The 18,954-nt window shown below is 43.4% G+C and overlaps 1 protein-coding gene across 1 annotated transcript in view; it reads right to left on the bottom strand.

Moving 5' to 3' along the window:
* Positions 1 to 18,954, bottom strand: part of LOC137356496 (lysophospholipid acyltransferase 2-like) — a 156,845-nt gene that overhangs the window by 8,446 nt on the left and 129,445 nt on the right. Inside the window, exons 11-12 of the mRNA XM_068022387.1 lie at positions 10,554 to 10,686; positions 9,730 to 9,881 (exon numbers count right to left, since the gene is read on the bottom strand). Of these exons, the coding sequence (XP_067878488.1) occupies positions 9,730 to 9,881; positions 10,554 to 10,686 (285 nt within the window). The remainder of the gene's footprint in view (positions 1 to 9,729; positions 9,882 to 10,553; positions 10,687 to 18,954) is intronic.

Here is an 18,954-nt window from a genome sequence, read left to right as displayed (position 1 = left end):
TTAGCTATGCAAAAACCACAACATATCAGCATTTGTAATTATGTAAATGCCACACAAAGGTTTTTTTTTAAAAAAAGGACAACACAATAGCTCTCCAGAGGAGAGGATATGTAGTTCAAATAGACTGTTAAGGGAAAATTGCTATGCCCAAAGAGGATTTTTTTTAATTCATCGATTGGAAACCTACATTAAACTTTTAAAGAAACAAAGAGCTGGAATTGTACAGTTAACTTTAAAAAAAAAACCTGGCAGCCAAGATGGGCACCGTAATGTGCATTTGAACACCTTGCACATTCCAAGGTCTCAAAGAGGAGACACACATATGAGCCTGTACCCAAAACAATGGCTTGCGCTATCGAGTGAACCAGAAGAGATTGCTTTCATTAGCAGGACATTCAGAGCCATCCTGGGACAAACATTGAAAGGGCCAACCCTTCCAAGTGTAAATGTCAACATCTTGAGGCCCAAGGGACTGAAATTCCTAAACTTGAATCTCATTAGAAGGTTCCAGACAATACAGGGAGAGTCATGTGACCATCTGTCCATCACCGTGAAAGCTGGGAGTTTCCCTTAGACAAAGCAGACAAGCCAGTGACTCATTCTTGGCTGAAGCCAGAAGGGCTCTCCCTCTCTCTCCTGTCCTCTCTGAGAAGGCCTGGTGGGGTGTGAGAAGCCTAACTGCTGGGTGCTGGATCCAAGACAAAGACACCAGGGGAAGAAAGCCACTTACAATTTTGCCTACAAGAAAACCCTGAGCCAGGTGGGCCAGCCACAAAGTACACTTCTGCCAGCCGAAGACCTCAAGAACACAACTTCAGCTAGAAGAGGACGGAATCATCCAACCCCACAGACTGTATTAATTTTTATTTGTTCTGGACTCTAATCCAACCACAAATCTACTCATCACTCTAATCTGTGTGAGAGATTCTCGTGAGTGCGTGTGTGAGAATGTGTAGCGTAATATTTTATTTAGATCAGGTTTAGATTAAGTACAATAAACTCACCTCTTACTTGTTTAAACTCAAGAAAACCTGTCTTTTACATCATAACAAAGGTAAAGGTAAAACACTCACTTAAGTGTTAAGCACATCCACTGTTTAAAAAGGAATAAACTGTTGATCAAACAAGGACAAGGACAAGCGGGGAGCCTTGTGACCCTTCCTCACCTGATCCTAACAGACTAAAGCTACTTATCAGCTATAAAATGACAAATTAAAATTGAGCTACTTTATTGCCTTCATAATATGATCCTAATCATATTATGGGCAAGGAAACTTACTGCTGATTACCACGTAACGCACCCCTCCCTCAGCTGATGAATCAGTACTCCTCCACGTTGAACAGCACTTGGAGGAAGCACTGAGGATGGCAAGGGCACAGAATGTACTCTGGGTGGGGGGGCTTTAATATCCATCACCAAGAGTGGCTCAGTAGCACCACTACTGACCAAGCTGGCCGGGCCCTAAAGAACATAGCTTCTAGACTGGGTCTGCAGCAGGTGGCGAAGGAAAAACATACTTGACCTTGTACTCACCAATCTGCCTGCCAGTTGCATCTTTCCATGACAGTATTTGTAGGAGTAACCACCACACAATCCCGTCTTCACATTGAGGGTACACTCCATTGTGTTGTGTGGCACCACCACTGTGCTAAATGGGATAGATCGCGAACTGATCTAACAATGCAAAACTGGACATCCATGAGGCGCTGTGGGCCATCATCAGCAGCAAAATTGTACTCAACCACAATCTGTAACCTCATGGCCCAGTATATCCACCACTCTAACATTATCAAGCTGGGGGACCAATCCTGGTTCAAAGAAGAGTGCAGGAGGGCATGCCAGGAGCAGCACCAGACATACCTCAAAATGAGGCATCAACGTGGTGAAGCAACAATCCAGAACTACTTGCGTGCCAAACAGCGCAAGCAGCATGCGATAGACAGAGCTAAGCAAACCCATAACGAACAGATTAGATCCAAGTTCTGCAGTCCTGCCACATCGTCATAAATGGTGGTGGACAATTAAACAACTAACTGGAGGAGGTAGCTCCATAAATATCCCCATCCTCAATGATGGGGGAGCCCAGCACAGCAGTGCAAAAGATAAGGCTGAAGCATTTGCAACAATCTTCAGCCAGAAGTGCCGAGTGGATGATACATCTCGGCCTCCTCCTGAAGTGCCCAGCTTCACAGATGCCAGTCTTCAGCCAATTCGATTCACTCCGCGTGATATCAAGAAACGACTGAGGCACTGGATACTGCAAAGGCTATGGGCCCTAACAACATTCCAGCAATAGTACTGAAGACCTGTGCTCCGGAAACTGGCATGCCCCTAGCCAAGCCGTTCCAGTACAGCTACAATACTGGCATTTACCCGGCAATATGGAAAATTGCCCAGGTATGGCTTGTACACAAAAAGCAGGACAAGTCCAACCCGGCCAATTACCGTCAGTCTACTCTCAATCAGTAAAGCGATGGAAGGTGTCGTCAACAGGGCTATCGAGCGACACACGCTTAGCAATAACCTGCTCAGTGGCACTCGGTTCAAACATGGACAAAAGAGCTGAACTCATGAGATGAGGAGAGAGTGATTTGCCCTTGACATCAAGGCACCATCTGACTGAATAAGGCATCAAGGAGCCCTAGCAAAACTGGATTGAATGGGAATCAGGGGGAAAACTCTCCGGTGGTTGAAGTCATACCCAATGCAGAGGATGATGATTGTGGTTGTTGGAGGGCAATCATCTCAGCTCTGGGACAACACTGCAGGAGTTCCTCAGGGCAGTGTCCTCGGCCCAACCATCTTCAGCTGCTTTAGCAATGACCTTCCTTCAATCAGGTGGTCAGAAATGGGGATGTTCGCTGACGATTGCACAATGTTCAGCACCTCCTCAGATACTGAAGCAGTTAGTGTAGAAATGCAGCCAGACCTGGACAATATCCAGGCTTGGGCTGATAAGTGGCAAGTAACATTTGCGCCACACAAGTGCCGGGCAATGACTATCTCAAACATGCGAGAATCTAACCATCTCCCCTTGACGTTCAATGGCATTACAATCTAAATCCCCCACTGGGGGTTACCATTGACCAGCCATATAAATACTTTGGCTACAAGAGCCGGTCAGAGGCTAGGAATCCTGCGGCGAGAAACTCACCTGATGGCTCCCCAAAGCCTGTCCACCATCTACAAGGCATAAGTCAGGAGTGTGATGGAATACTCTCCACTTGTCTGGATGGGTGCAGCTCCAACACTCAAGAAGCTCAACACCATCCAAGACAAAGCAGCCTGCTTGATTGGCACCCCATTCACAAACAAACATTCACTCCCTCCACCACCGAAGCACAGTTGTAGCAGCGTGTACCATCTACAAAATGCACTGCAATAACGCACCAAGGCTCCTTAGACAGCACCTTTTAAGTCTGCGACCTCGACCACCTAGAAGGACAAGGGCAGCAGATGCATGGGAACATTGCCACCTGCAAGTTCCACTCTAAGCCACACACCATCCTGACTTGGAACTATATCGCCGTTCCTTCACTGTTGCTGGGTCCAAATCCTGGTACTCCCTTCCTAACAGCATTGTTGGTGTACCTACCCCACATGGACTGTAGCGGTTCAAGAAGGTAGCTCACCACCACCTTCTCAAGGGCAATTAGGGATGGGAAATATATGCTGGCCTAGCCAGCGACACCCACATCCCATGAACAAATTTTTAAAAAGACCTGTTTCAGACAGGAATAGAGAACTGCTGCTAAAAAATATTGCATTAGTTTTAAATCCTCTGGCTATCTATTCTCATTTGTAGCTAGGCTGAGAAAAGCACGCTGCTTTGTTAGGTCTACTCTGGAGAGCTCACAGCAATGTCTGGTAAACTATTATTGCTGTTTTACCCAAGGCTTCTTGGCTGCTTCCCATAATGCCCAACATGGTAGCTGTGCCAATCATCCAGAATCGATACTGTATCTGTTTAGATGGACACAAAGCTTTGGTGTGCCTGGCAGATATTTGCAGTTTCTTTGCAAGCATATGTAAGCACGCCTTATGAGATGAAAAGATCTACAAACCCATTCTTTTTGTGAAAGGTACGGAGATTTGACTAATATGATCACAAAGGCTGCAAGATTGTCAAAAACACAAATGGTTAATTCATGTCCTTTAGGGAGGGAACCTGACACCTTTACCTGACCTACACGCAACTCCAGCCACACATTACATAGGGGCTAAATGGCCTACTCCTGTTCCTATGGTCCATAGTTGACTCGTAATGCCCTCTGGACATCTATGGTTGGGCAATAAATAAAAAAACCACCTTGCCAGTGTTGCTAACATCTCAACTACAGGAAAAAAAAGTTATGCTCGAGTACTACAATAGTTCTGGTAAATTATCCTTGCTGGAAAACTTAAATTTTCTAAGTGAGTTTAATGTAAATAATTGCAACCAAACTACTTTACTACCTTAATCTTTATATGCCTACTCTGCCATAAGCGAACCAAAAAGGGGCTCCTAAACCTACTGTTAACACATCAATAACACAAGATCCTATGATTCACTATTATAAGCAGTGTTATTTGTCGAGTTTCAGAAAAATGGCCAAATTAAGCATTATCATTTACACAAAAAAAAAAATTAGAACCATTGCTGTCAGCAGTCCTTCAACAGACCAAGGAAAGACAATTCAGAAAATTCAGAAATATGCTTTTCATTGAAGTAATGACATCCAGTTGTATTTGGAACATGGCTTCCCTGAATTTGTTAGGGAGCACACATACGTATCTCAGAGGGTTTGGAAAACCTGCATCCCCAGCCAATAGTATTTCCTTTCCTGGGTGACCTTTAGCTCTCAGGCCAGAGCGGAGTCACACCCTTACCTTACTCCTTCCTACGAAGCTGCTCCAAGACTCAAAATAAGCTGTTTGTCCATCAATTTGCTTTATAAAATTGAGTAATTTAAACAAACAAAAAAAAAGGAGTTTCCTGAACCTTCCTTCCCCTTTAACTAAATTGAACCACACAGCCCTGCTCAAGCACTTTACATGGAAATCAATCTTTCTGAAATGAAGAATTGGCTTTATATTAAACAAATACAAAGAATCTGGGTAAACATCTCTGGCACCAACAGAATTCTTGCCCATGTAGGGGTAGAGCTTCTGCTTTGGGCACAATCCAGGCAAAAATCGCACTTGTTTTGAGAAACTATTTTCCTCTCTAGCTTTTGCATAAACTCACTTGCAAATCATCAAATCCAAAATCTATGAATCTGTGCAATCAGATTGCTTTTAAAAATATTAATTGATATATTTAAAAGTAACTTGGTGCAGTTTGATTCTAGGTGTAAATGGGTTTATCACAAAAAACACATTTTTAAATCAGCGTCAATCCATCACCTGATTAACAATTTTAAATTACTGAAAATGACTTAAAGAAAAAAATTTGTTGGTTTTATTGGGGTACAGAAGTCAGTTTTAGTAAATTAAAAAAATTACATTCAAAATCTAAAACTTTCCCATTAGTGTCCTTGTATCTAAAAACGGGCTCCATTTTTAAAGCCTCCTCGAAGGCTTGAAAACTGGTGCAGTTAGCAGAAACGCCCAATGTTGATTAATTCATTCTAGGGGTGTGACCAGTTGTCTGGGCAAGATCGGACTCTGGCATTGGGCTTTTAAAACTAGTGCAAAAGATTGTTTAAACTCATTTTGCTCTGAACTTAATTTGGGCTTAAAATTCCGTGATCATTTGCACAGGTTACACCAATTTTGGGCAAATTGCACCAGAAAAACACCACAGATGAGCAGAAACTGCCCTGTAGAGTATGTTCAAATGCTTCAAAATGTTTACATGCTGAATTGTTTGCTTTTGAAGTGAAGTGACTTGCTATTTGAGCAAATATCACAAGCACTCTGCATCAGCATTGTTCCACAAAACAGCAGCAAAATGGCTCACTAGTTTATGCTTTCTGGTAGTTTTAATTTAGGAAGGAATTTTAGTGTAATAAATTGTTCTTTTCCCAAAGTAGTATCTTGGGATCATTAATGTCCACTGTCTCACCCAACAGGCATTACTGCTTAATCATGTTTCATGTCAAGTCAAAGCAGCATCACAAGTGTTGTACTGGACATCAACCCATTACCTTCCCCCAAGAAATAAATGCTTTACAAACTAAGCTAAGCTGACAAAGTACACAGCACATGCTGATCATCCATTGAACTACAGTGCATGGCATCGCTAAAGATTTATTTTGCATAAGTAAATCAGAAAGCTCTTGTTCAGTCTCGCATACTGAACCCTCAACTAGCGAAACATATGGATTTGGTTGAAAAATCAACAATGCTTGAGAAGTATTTTGCCCATACAAGAACCAGAGTGAAGGGCAATATTATTCTAAACATAGGCATGATTTTTAAAAATTCATTCATGGGATGTGGGCATTGTTGGCTATGCCAGCATTTATTGCCCATCCCTAAATGTCCTCGAGAAGGTGGTGAGCCAGCTTCTTGAACCGCTGCAGTCCATGTGGAGTTGGTGCACCCACAGTGGTGTTAGGAAGGGAGTTCCAGGACTTTGACTATTGCCGGAATGTTGTCAGGCCCGTAGCCTTAGCAGTATCCAGTGCCTTAAGTTGTTTCTTGACATCACGCGGAGTCAATCAAATTGGCTGAAGACTGGCATCTGTGATGCTGGGGACTTCAGGAGGAGGCCGAGATGGATCATCCACTCGGTACTTCCAGCTGAAGATTGTTGCAAGTGCTTCAGCCTTATCTTTTGCACTGATGTGCTTGGTTCCCCCATCATTGAGGATGGGGATATTTGTAGAGCCATCTCCTCCAGTTAGTTGTTTCATTGTTTACCACCATACATGACTGGATGTGGCAGGACTGCAGAGCTTAGATCTAATCAGTTGGTTGTGGATTGCTTAGCTCTGTATCACATGCATATGCAAATGATTTAATTTCCATATACTTTATACAGAAACCAAGTATCATACAACAGAGGAAGGCCATTCATCAGCTCTTTGGAAGAGCTCTCTAAATAGTCTCAACCTGTTTTTTCCCCCCCACATAGTCCTGCAAATTTTTCCTTCTCAGGTATATATCCATTTTCTTTTTAAAGTTACTGTTGAATCGGCTACTAGCAACCTTTCAGTTGGTGGATTTCAGATAACTTGCCGCAAAGAAGAATTTCTCATCTCCCCTCTGGTTCTTTTGCCAATGACTTGAAATCTGCCCCTCTGGTTACTGACCGTTCGGCTGGCAGAAACAAACAGTTTCTCCCCATTTATTCTATCAATCCCTCATAATTCTGAACTTCTATTAAATCGCCCTTAACTTTCCATGCTTGAAGGTGCGAGACCCCTTGGGGACGAGCAACCATAATATGACAGAATTTTACATCAAGATGGAGAGTGACATAGTTGATTCTGAGACAAGGGTCCTGAATCTTAGTAAAGGAAACTACAAAGGTATGAGACGCGAGTTGGCCATGACGGATTGGGAAACGTTACTTAAAGGGATGACGGTGGATAGGCAATGGCTAACATTCAAAGAGCGCATGGATGAACTGCAACAATTGTTTATCCCTGTCTGGCGCAAAAGTAAAACGGGAAAGGTAGCCAAACTATGGCTCAAGGGAAATTAAAGATAGCATTAGATCCAAGGAAGAGGCATATAAATTTGCCAGGAAAAACAACAGACCTGAGGATTGGAAGCAGTTTAGAATTCAACAAAGGAGGACCAAGGGATTGATTAAGAAGGGGAAAATAGAGTACGAGAACAAGCTTGCGGGGAACATGAAAACTGATTGTAAAAGTTTCTATAGGTACGTGAAGAGAAAAAGATTGGTGAAGATAAATGCAGGTACCTTACAGTCAGAAACAGGGGAATTTATTATGGGGAATAAATAAATGGCTGACCAACTAAATGCATACTTTGGTTCTGTCTTCACAAAGGAGGACACAAATATCATACCAGAAATTTTGGGGAACACAGGGCTTAGTGACAGAGAGGAACTGAAAGAAATCAGTATTAGTCGAGAAATAGTGTTGGGGAAATTGATGGGATTGAAGGCCGATAAATCCCCAGGGCCTGATGGTATGCATCCCAGAGTACTTAAGGAAGTGGCCCCAGAAATAGCCAATGCATTGGTGGTCATCTTCCAAGATTCTATAGACTCTGGAACAGTTCCTACAGATTGGAGGGTAGCTAATGTAACCCCACTATTTAAAAAGGGAGGTAGAGAGAAAACAGGGATTTACAGACCAGTCAGCCTGACATCAGTAGTGGGGAAAATTCTAGAGTCCATTATCAAAGATTTTATAGCAGAGCAATTGGAGAACAATGGTAGAATCGGACAGAATCAGCATGGATTTATGAAAGGGAAATCATGCTTGACAAATCTTCTAGAATTCTTGGAGGATGTAACTAGTAGAGTTGATGAGGAGGAGCCAGTGGATGTGGTTTATTTGGACTTTTAGAAGGCTTTCAACAAAGTCCCACATAAGAGATTAGCATGTAGAATTAAAGCGCATGGGATCGGGGGTAGTGTATTGTGATGGATAGAAAATTGGTTGGCGGACAGGAAACAGAGTAGGAATAAATGGGTCTTTTTCTGAATGGCAGGCAGTGACTAGTGGGGTACCGCAAGGATTGGTGCTAGGACGTCAGCTATTCATAATATATATTAATGATTTAGATGGGGGAACTAAATGCAATATCTCCAAATTTGAAGATGACACAAAACTGGGTGGGAGGGCGAGTTGTGAGGAGGATGCAGAGAGGCTTCAGGGTGATTTGGACAAGTTGAGTGAGTGAGCTAATGCATGGCAGATGCAGTATAATGTGGATAAATGTGAGGTTATCCCCTTTGGTAGCAAAAACAGGAAGGCAAATTATCTGAACAGCTATAAACTGAGAGGGGAATATGCAGCTAGACCTGGGTGTTCTTGTACACCAGTCGTTGAAGGTAAGCATGTAGGTGCAACAGGTGGTAAAAAAGGCAAATGGTATGTTGGCCTTCATAGCGAGAGGATTCGAGTACAGATGCAGGGATGTCTTGCTGCAATTATACAGGGCCTTGGTGAGGCCACACTTGGAATATTGTGTGCAGTTTTGGTCTCCTTATCTGAGGAAGGATGTTCTTGCTATAGAGGGAGTGCAGCAAAGGTTTACCAGACTGATTCCTGGGATGGCGGGACTGACGTATGAGGAGAGATTGAGTCGGTTAGGATTATATTGGCTGGAGTTCAGAAGAGTGAGGGGGGGGGGGGGGGGGGGGTGGCGGAGGATCTCATAGAAACCTATTAAATTCTAACAGGACTTGACAGGGTAGATGCAGGAAGGATGTTCCCGATGGTGGGGGAGTTCAGAACCAGGGGTCATAGTCTAAGGATAAGGGGTAAACTTTTCAGGACTGAGATGAGGAGAAACTTCTTCACCCAGAGAGTGGTGAGCCTGTGGAATTCACTACCACAGAAAGCAGTTGAGGCCAAAACATTGAATGTTTTCAAGAAGGAGTTAGATATAGCTCTTGGGTCTAAAGGGATCAAAGGGTATGGGGCAAAAGCGGGAACAGACAACTGAACTGGATGATCAGCCATGATCATAATGAATGGCGGAGCAGGCTCGAAGGGCCAAATGACCTACTCCTGCTCCTATTTTTTATGTTTCTATCTATGAGAACATTTTATATGCTAATAAGAACTATGGCTTTCAGGTAACAGACTCTCTCAGCTTACCTGTAAAATTTTAGAGATGACTCCACTGACAGCAAAACAAATGGCACAACTGTGTAGCTTATTGTGATCATTGTTGCAATCCAGGTTATGACATCATAAAATAATTTGACAGTTGGTGACTTGATAAAGTAGGATCGGAAGTTGTTTCTAATCTAGAAAAACAGCATAGATGAATGTAATACTTCAGATAACAATGTCTTCGAGGTCAGTGGGAGGTGGGACTCACAAGGGACACATCTCAGAAAATCACAGGCATGCATCTCCTGATTTCTTATCCATTTACGGTAATAGGTAGAAAGGCTGTTCTCTAATAACGCATGCTTCGTGGAAGTGCAGAATTGACTCCATATTATTACCCCTTGAGCAAGTATGTGCTTACTCTGCAAAGCACTGAATCTTTACTTTAGAAGAGCTATGAAAAACATGCATTTTTTTTTGTGTGCATACTGGTTATCTACACAATGAAAAGAATCTGTTTTATGGACACGAGTCACAACTGGCTAGGACTTTGCACAAAAAAAAGGAATTTCTCCTATCCATCCGACTCACATAAAAACACATTCTGCCATTCCTGAATCATTTATATATTATTCACAATTGACAGATATAAGTCAAAGCAATTAAATAAATTTGCCAAACAAATGTAATCTTTTAAATTAAGGGAATATCATTGCAGACTTTCAAACCTCCATTTTTACAAAAAAACTATTTTCAATTGAAATAGTTTAGACCCTTGGAAGAAGAGAAACATTGAAAAGAATCTTAAATACTGTAGGTACAAGATCGCATTAATATAGAAAACTAAATATGAAATGATTACTTACTGCACGCGCTGCTAAGGTCATTGGTATTCCTGTTAAAAATGTCATGTAATAGCCTGGATACACTCCATGCCACATTGCAGACAGCACAAAAGTTGCTGCTGTTGGATAGTAATAGCAGCGGTCATAGCAAACCCTGAAACAAAAGGCAATGAAATTAATTCATTATCTGAACTGAGTTTATTTAAACAACTTCTAATTAATTTAAGGAATCTCCATTAGTCTATCTCCTTTATTACAAGATTTGATTGGCACAGACAGAAAGCATGGGGCTCAACAATAACAATAAAGACTCTCAACATTGATGACGGTTTAAGTAGCAGCTCTCTTATTTATATTGTTCCCAGTCACAAATTCTAATCACTGGCTATTGGTGAAATTAAGAAAATTCAACAAAGCCCGATGCTTTGTTATTGGATAAGCTGTAGATAAATTATCCAAATTGGAAACCACTGACTCTAATGTAGCAAGGCAAATGGGTCGGTTAAAGCTATAGATGGCTTAGACATTGAGTGTCCCTGAGATCCAAGCTATTAACATGCAGGCTAAGCAATACCTATACCTCTGTTTATAGTCTACATCAGCAACCATTGAGAATTGCAAGATTGGTGAGCAAGTTAGCAATATTCTCCTGTTGTAAATAAAATAATTAATTTAAAATAGTTTTTTAAATTTCAGACGTTAGACAAAGATAAATCAATAATTTAAAAAATGCATTCAATCATATGGAAAACCTGGAACAGCTGTGAAGAACTTAATGATGCCTAGCTTCAGCAAACTCTAGACAATTTTAGATCAACTGCTGGAAACTGCAATAGCTCTGCTCCTGAAATGCAAGTCAGAAATAAAATTGATAATAAGTGACTATACTTCAAAAATAATTTACTTGCTGTGAACTGCACTGGATGTTCCAAGGACTTGAAAGGCACTATATAAAAGTTATTTTCTTTATTGGGATTATCAGAATAAACAATATGATGGCAATAATCGATAGCTGATTTTAAATAAAGACACTAGATAAGTATGATAACATTTCATGGAACACAAACTGCATACAATATCAGTACAATCTCTGACACTTCCCTTCCCTTCCTCGACTTCTCTGTCTCCATCTCTGGGGATAGGTTGTCTACCAATATCCATTATAAGCCCACCGACTCCCACAGCTACCTCGACTACACTTCTTCACACCCTACCTCCTGTAAGGACTCCATTCCATTCTCCCAGTTTCTCCGTCTCCGACGCATCTGCTCTGATGATGCTACCTTCCATGACGGTGCTTCTGATATGACCTCCTTTTTCCTCAACCGAGGATTTCCCCCCACTGTGGTTGACAGGGCCCTCAACCATCCGACCCATTCCCCGCACCTCTACCCTCACCCCTTCCCCTCCCTCCCAGAACCGTGACAGGGTTCCCCTTGTCCTCACTTTTCATCCCACCAGCCTCCATATCCAAAGGATCATCCTCCGCCATTTTCGCCACCTCCAGCGTGATGCCACTACCAGTCGCATCTTCCCCTCCCTTCCCGTCAGCATTCCGAAGGGATCGTTCCCTCCGCGACACCCTGGTCCACTCCTCCATTACCCCCACCACCTCGTCCCCGTCCCAGGGCACCTTCCCCTGCAATCGCAGGAGGTGTAATACCTGCCCATTTACCTCCTCTCTCCTCACTATCCCAGGCCCCAAACACTCCTTTCAGGTGAAGCAGCGATTTACTTGTACTTCTTTCAATGTAGTGCACTGTATTCGCTGCTCACAGTGTGGTCTCCTCTACATTGGGGAGACCAAGCGCAGACTGGGTGACCGCTTTGCGGAACATCTCCGCTCAGTCCGCAAGCAGGACCCTGAGCTTCCGGTTGCTTGCCATTTCAACACTCCCCCCTGCTCTCATGCTCACATCTCTGTCCTGGGATTGCTGCAGTGTTCCAGTGAACATCAACGCAAGCTCGAGGAACAGCATCTCATCTACTGATTAGGCACATTACAGCCTGCCGGACTGAACATTGAGTTCAATAATTTCAGAGCATGACAGCCCCCCATTTTACTTTCATTTTTAGTTATTTTTTCTTCCTTTTTTTACATTCTTTTTTTGCATTTATTTCATTTCATCTTAGTTTGTTCAGTTTGCTTACCCACTGTTTTTTTCAGGTTTGCACTTGCTGCTGTTCAATATTCAGTGTATTCACAACTAATCTGTACTAATTCTTTGTCTTTCAACACACCATTAACATTGTTTGCCTTTGCTCCGTGACCTTTTGGTCAGCTATGTGGCCTGGTCCAATCTGCACCTTCTCCTTTGTTACCTCTTGCCCCACCCCCCACCTCACTTGCTCATAATCTGTGACTTTTCTAATATTTGTCAGTTCCGAAGAAGGGTCACTGACCCGAAACGTTAACTCTGCTTCTCTTTCCACAGATGCTGCCAGACCTGCTGAGTGATTCCAGCATTTCTTGTTTTTGTGTACAATATCAGTACCATGATTAAAACAACATTTTTCAGTAATAGGGTGAGGAAGAATAAAAAGAAAAAACAGAGATAGAGCACAAGGGGAAAATAACGTTTCTTGCAGAGCAGCAAAAGCCTACACAAGAGTAAGGGCCCGGATTGAAAGAGGGGAGAAAAAAAAACAGAGAAAGATTTTTGATTCCACAGGTACCAATCACAAATCAGCCACTCCTTGTTAATTCTATGGTCAGCTGCTGATTTAACAGCACTTTAACACATTTAATCCTGTAACAAACCCCAGTGGAAACAAAGTTCTTACAACTCCTGTGGATGGACAACGACCAAAGCATGTGGACCAGAAATGTGTGACAGATAAAAATACAGAATTTCTCATGACAGATGTGAAGGTGACCAGGTTTAAAAAAAAAAGTCACATTTCATTCTTTTTCCTATGACAATCTTCAGTCTTCTGCACCATGTACATGTCAAAATCTTCTTCTTTGGCCTCCTTGTCTCGAGAGACAATGGATACGCGCCTGGAGGTGTTCAGTGGTTTGTGAAGCAGTGCCTGGAGTGGCTATAAAGGCCAATTCTAGAGTGACAGACTCTTCCACAGGTGCTGCAGATAAAATTGGTTGCCGGGGCTGTTACACAGTTGGCTCTCCCCTTGCGCTTCTGTCTTTTTTCCTGTCAACTGCCAAACCTCTTCGACTCGCCACTCTTTAGCCCCGCCTTTATGGCTGCCCGCCAGCTCTAGCGATCACTGGCAACTGACTCCCACGACTTGCGATCAATGTCACAGGACTTCATGTCGCGTTTGCAGACGTCTTTAAAGCGGAGACATGGATGGCCGGTGGGTCTGATACCAGTGTCGAGCTCGCTGTACAACATGTCCTTGGGGATCCTGCCATCTTCCACGCGGCTCACATGGTCAAGCCATCTCAAGCGCCGCTGGCTCAGCAGGGTGCATATGCTGGGATGTTGGCCGCCTTGAGGACTTCTGTGTTGGAGATACGGTCCTGCCACCTGACGTCAAGGATTCTCCGGAGGCAGCGAAGATGGAATGAATTGAGACATCGCTCTTGGCTGACATACATTATCCAGGCCTCGCTGCCGTAGAGAAAGGTACTGAGGACACAGGCTTGATACACTCGGACTTTTGTGTTCCGTGTCAGTGCGCCATTTTCCCACATTCTCTTGGCCAGTCTGGACATAGCAGTAGAAGCCTTTCCCATGTGCTTGTCGATTTCTGCATCGAGAGACAGGTTACTGGTGATAGTTGAGCCTAGGCAGGTGAACTCTTGAACCACTTCCAGAGCGTGGTCGCCGATATTGATGGATGGAGCATTTCTGACGTCCTGTCCCATGATTTTCGTTTTCTTGAGGCTGACGGTTAGGCCAAATTCGTTGCAGGCAGCCGCAATCCTGATGAGTTTCTGCAGACACTTTTCAGTGTGAGATGTTAATGCAGCATCGACAGCGAAGAGGACTTCCCTGATGAGAACTTTCCGTACTCAGGATAGGAAAGGGGTCTGATGAGGCGCCGCTATGTTGACTTGTGCCTTTCATATTGTCATGGAATGAGGTGATGATACTTAGTAGCTTTGGTGGACATCCGATCTTTTCTAGTAGTCTGAAGAAACCACGCCTGCTGACCAGGTCAAAGGCTTTGGTGAGATCAATGAAAGCAATATAGAGGGGCATCTGTTGTTCGCGGCATTTCTCCTGTAGCTGGCGAAGGGAGAAAAGCATGTCAATGGTGGATCTCTCTGCTCGAAAGCCATACTGTGCCTCAGGGTAGACACACTCAGCCAGCTTCTGGAGCCTGTTTAAAGCAACTCGAGCGAAGACTTCCCCCACTATGCTGATCAGGTAGATTCCATGGTAGTTGTTGCAGTCACCGCGGTCATCCTTGTTCTTAAAGAGGGTGATGATATTGGCATCGTGCATGTCCTGTGGTACTGCTCCCTCGTCCCAGCACAGGCAAAGCAGTTCGTAGAGTGCTGAAAGTAAAGCAGTCTTGGCACTCTTGATTATTTCAGAGGCATTGGAAGGATGAATGAGAATGGACAGAGACTGCTTGAGTTGTGTACCTATCATAACCATTGCATCACCAACTCATTCTTTCATACTAAACCCTGTCACCAGGTTTCTTCGAGGCACCCAAGATCACGTCGTTGGCACCAGCTGGACCTCATTGTCACAAGGCGAGCCTCTTTAAACAGCGTTCAAATCACACGCAGCTTCCACAGTGCAGACTGCGACACCGACCACTCCCTGGTGTGCAGCAAGGTTAGACTCAAACCAAAGAAGCTGCATCACTCCAAGCAGAAGGGCCGCCCGCGCAACACTAGCAGAATTTCTTATGCACAGCTGTTGTAACCTAAGTTTCTAAATTCACTTGAAAAAGCCCTTCAAAACACTCCTACAGGGGATGCAGAGACCAAGTGGGCCCACATCAGAGACGCCATCTATGACTCAGCAATGACCACCTATGGCAAACATGTGAAGCAGAATGCAGATTGGTTTCAATCTCACTTTGAAGAACTGGAACCTGTCATAGCCGCTAAGTGCATTGCACTGCTGAACTACAAGAAAGCCCCCAGCCAGTTAACATCCGTAGCACTTAAAGCAGCTAGAAGCGCTTCACAAAAGAACAGCCAGGCACTGCGCAAATAACTACTGGCAACACCTATGCAGTCATATTCAGCTGGCCTCTGACACCGGAAACATCAGAGGAAGGTATGATGGCATTGAGAGCTTTTGAGCCAACCATCAAGAAGATCGCCCCCATCAAGTCTAAATCGAGGGAAACAATCACTGACCAACGCAAGCAAATGGACCGCTGGGTGGAGCACTACCTAGAACTGTACTCCAGGGATAAATGTTGTCACCGAGACCGCCTTCAATGCAGCCAAGTCTCTACCAGTCATGGACGAGCTGGACGTACAACCAACAAAAATCAAACTCAGTGATGCCATTGATTCTCTAGCCAGCGGAAAAGCTTCTGGGAAGAACGGCATTACCCCTGAAATGTCAAAATTACATTGTAAGCCAGCTATATTAATAACAGGCAGTGCTGAACAGGATGAAAAGGCGACTGACTAAATAAGGTTTTGCTACACCAAAGCCACTAAACAGTAGGATGTGGGATTGAATCTTCTGTTAGGAGTAGAAAAAGACTAGAGTAGAGAGACATTGCATGAAAACAATTAAGTTGGCACTTGGATATGTATACCTCCCCAACATGGATTTATTCTTGCTCAGAAATTTCTCACCACAGTAACATACAGCATGAAAAAAAAAACCTACATCTTACCACATTGTTGTAATTAATTTTGCTTAGTTTAAAAATAGTGATTGCATCTTTGTTAAAAAATCAACTTGTTTCATGGTGCATTTGGTTTGGAGCAACAGTACCACTTTGCAGGGGACAGGGGTCAATGTGCTTTTGTACTAACATGTTAAATGTAATCCCATCAGAACAAGCTGCAGGAATGCCAACTCCTTACCTCTGATTAGAAAAGTTAACGAAGTGAGTCAAACTTTGAAGTAAAATGGGAAAAAACAGCTCGACTGAATTTTCAGAGCTTCATGTTATTGAAGCAAAGCTGCTGCTGTTTCCTCTCCCATCCCCCATTTATTCTTGGGATGCAAGTAATGCTGGCAAGGCCACATTTATTGCCCATCCCTCGTGGCCCTGAAGTGGTATTGGCTGCTGTCCTTGTGCTGATGATTTCAGGAAGGTATGGAATTTCAGGATTCTGACCCAACAACTATGAAGGAAATGGCAAAATATATCCTATGCAAAAATGGGGTGCGACTTAAAAGGTGATAGTGTTCCCATGTCTTTTGTTGACATTGTATCACAAACAAACTTGAGCTATGCTTATTTACAACATCCACTAACAAGTGGTTACCCTTCTACCTGTCTATAGGTTGTAAAGAACACAACAACACAAGAAATAGGAGCAGAAGTGGACAATGTGGCCCATTGAGCCTGCTCCACCATTCAATACGATATGGCTGATCTTGGGCTTCACTTTTACTTTCCTGCCCTCTCCCCATATCCGTTGATTCCCTGTGAGACCAATCTATCGATCCCAAACTTAAATATATTCAATGATGGAGCATCTACAACCCTCTGGAGGTAGAGAATTCCAGTGATTCCCAACCCTTTGAGTGAAGTAATTTCTCCTCATCTCAGTCCTGAATGATTGACCCTTTATCCTGAGACTGTGTCCTCGTGTTCTAGATTCCCTGACCAGTGGGAGCAATCTCTCAGCTTCTACCCTATCAAGCCCTTTCAGAATCTTGGATGACTCAATTAGATCGCCTCTCATTCTTCTAAACTCCAGAGAATACAGGCCCAATTTACTCAGCCTCTCATCATAGGACAACCCCCTCATCTGAGGGACCAATTTAGTAAATCTTCACTGCACTGCCTCCAGTGCAGGTATATCCTTTCTTAAATGTGGAGACCAAAACTGCAGTATTCGCGGTCTCACCAAAGCCTGTACAATTTTAGTAAGACTTCTCCCTAAGACAGTGGTGCAGTGGTTAGCACTGCAGCCTCACAGCTCCAGGGACCCGGGTTCGATTCTGGGCACTGCCTGTGTGGAGTTTGCAAGTTCTCCCTGTGTCTGCGTGGGTTTTCTCCGGGTGCTCCGGTTTCCTCCCACAAGCCAAAAGACTTGCAGGTTGGTAGGTAAATTGGCCATTATAAATTGTCACTAGGAGAGGTAGGTGGCAGGGAAATATAGGGACAGATGGGGATGTTTGGTAGGAATATGGGATTAGTATAGGATTAGTATAAATGGGTGGTTGATGGTCGGCACAAACTCGGTGGGCCGAAGGGCCTGTTTCAGTGCTGTATCTCTAATCTAATCTAATTTATTCCAATACTCCAATCCCCTTGCAATAAAGGCCAACATGCCATTTGCCTTCCTAATAGCCTACTGCACCTGCATATTAACTTTGTGCGTTCCTTCTACGAGTACCCCCCCAAGTCTCTCTGAACATCAACACTTAACAGTTTCACACGTTTTTCTATTTTTACAACCAAAGTTAACATCTCCACACTTTCCTACATTACACTCCACTTGCCATCTTGTTGTCCACTCACTTAACCTGTCTATATCTCTTTGCAGCCTCTCTACATCCTCCCCACAGCTTGGTATCAGCAAACTTAGATACATTACTCTCAGTCTCTGTGTAAATAGCTGAGGCCCCAGCACAGATCCTTGCGGCAGCTCCCTATTCACTGCCTGCCAATTTGAAAATGCCTCATTTATGCTCACTCTCTGCTTCCAGTCTGTTAACTAATTCTCTATCCACGCCAATATATTACCCTCAACCACATGAGCCCTCATCTTGCCTATTAATCTTTGATGTGGCACGTTATCGATTGCCTTTTGAAAATCCAGGTATACTACATCTACTGGTTCCCCTTTATCCGCCCTACTAGTTCCCCTTTATCCACCCTCAAAAACTAATAAATTTGTCAAACAGGATCTCCCTTTAGTAAAACCATGCTGACTTGTTCTAATCACGCTATGCTTTTCCAAGTGCAATATTAAGACTTCCTTCATAATAGTTTCCAGCATCTTCCCAACGACTGATGTGAAGTTAACTGGCCTGTAGTTGCCTGTTTTCTCTCTAGCTCCTTTCTTGAAAAGCAGCGTAACATTTGCCAACTTCCAATCTGACAGGACCATTCCTGAATCTAGGGAATTCTGGAAAATCAGTCTGCGCATCCACTATCTCTGCAGCTATCTCTTTTAAAACCCTAGGATGCAAGGCCATCTGATCCCAGGGACTTGCCAGATTTTAGTCCCTCAAGTTTCTCCAATACTTTTTCTGGGCTGATATCAATATCCTTAATTTCTTCACTCTTTTTAGCCCCTAGGTTAAATTGATTATTAAAGATTGCTGGTACTGTTCAGCCCATCACCTTA

Source organism: Heterodontus francisci, chromosome 3 (assembly GCF_036365525.1).
Source record: "Heterodontus francisci isolate sHetFra1 chromosome 3, sHetFra1.hap1, whole genome shotgun sequence".
Classification (NCBI taxonomy): Eukaryota; Metazoa; Chordata; class Chondrichthyes; order Heterodontiformes; family Heterodontidae; genus Heterodontus; species Heterodontus francisci.
The sequence above is the reverse complement of the archived record's forward strand: the minus strand, read 5'-3'. Positions and strand labels throughout refer to the sequence as shown.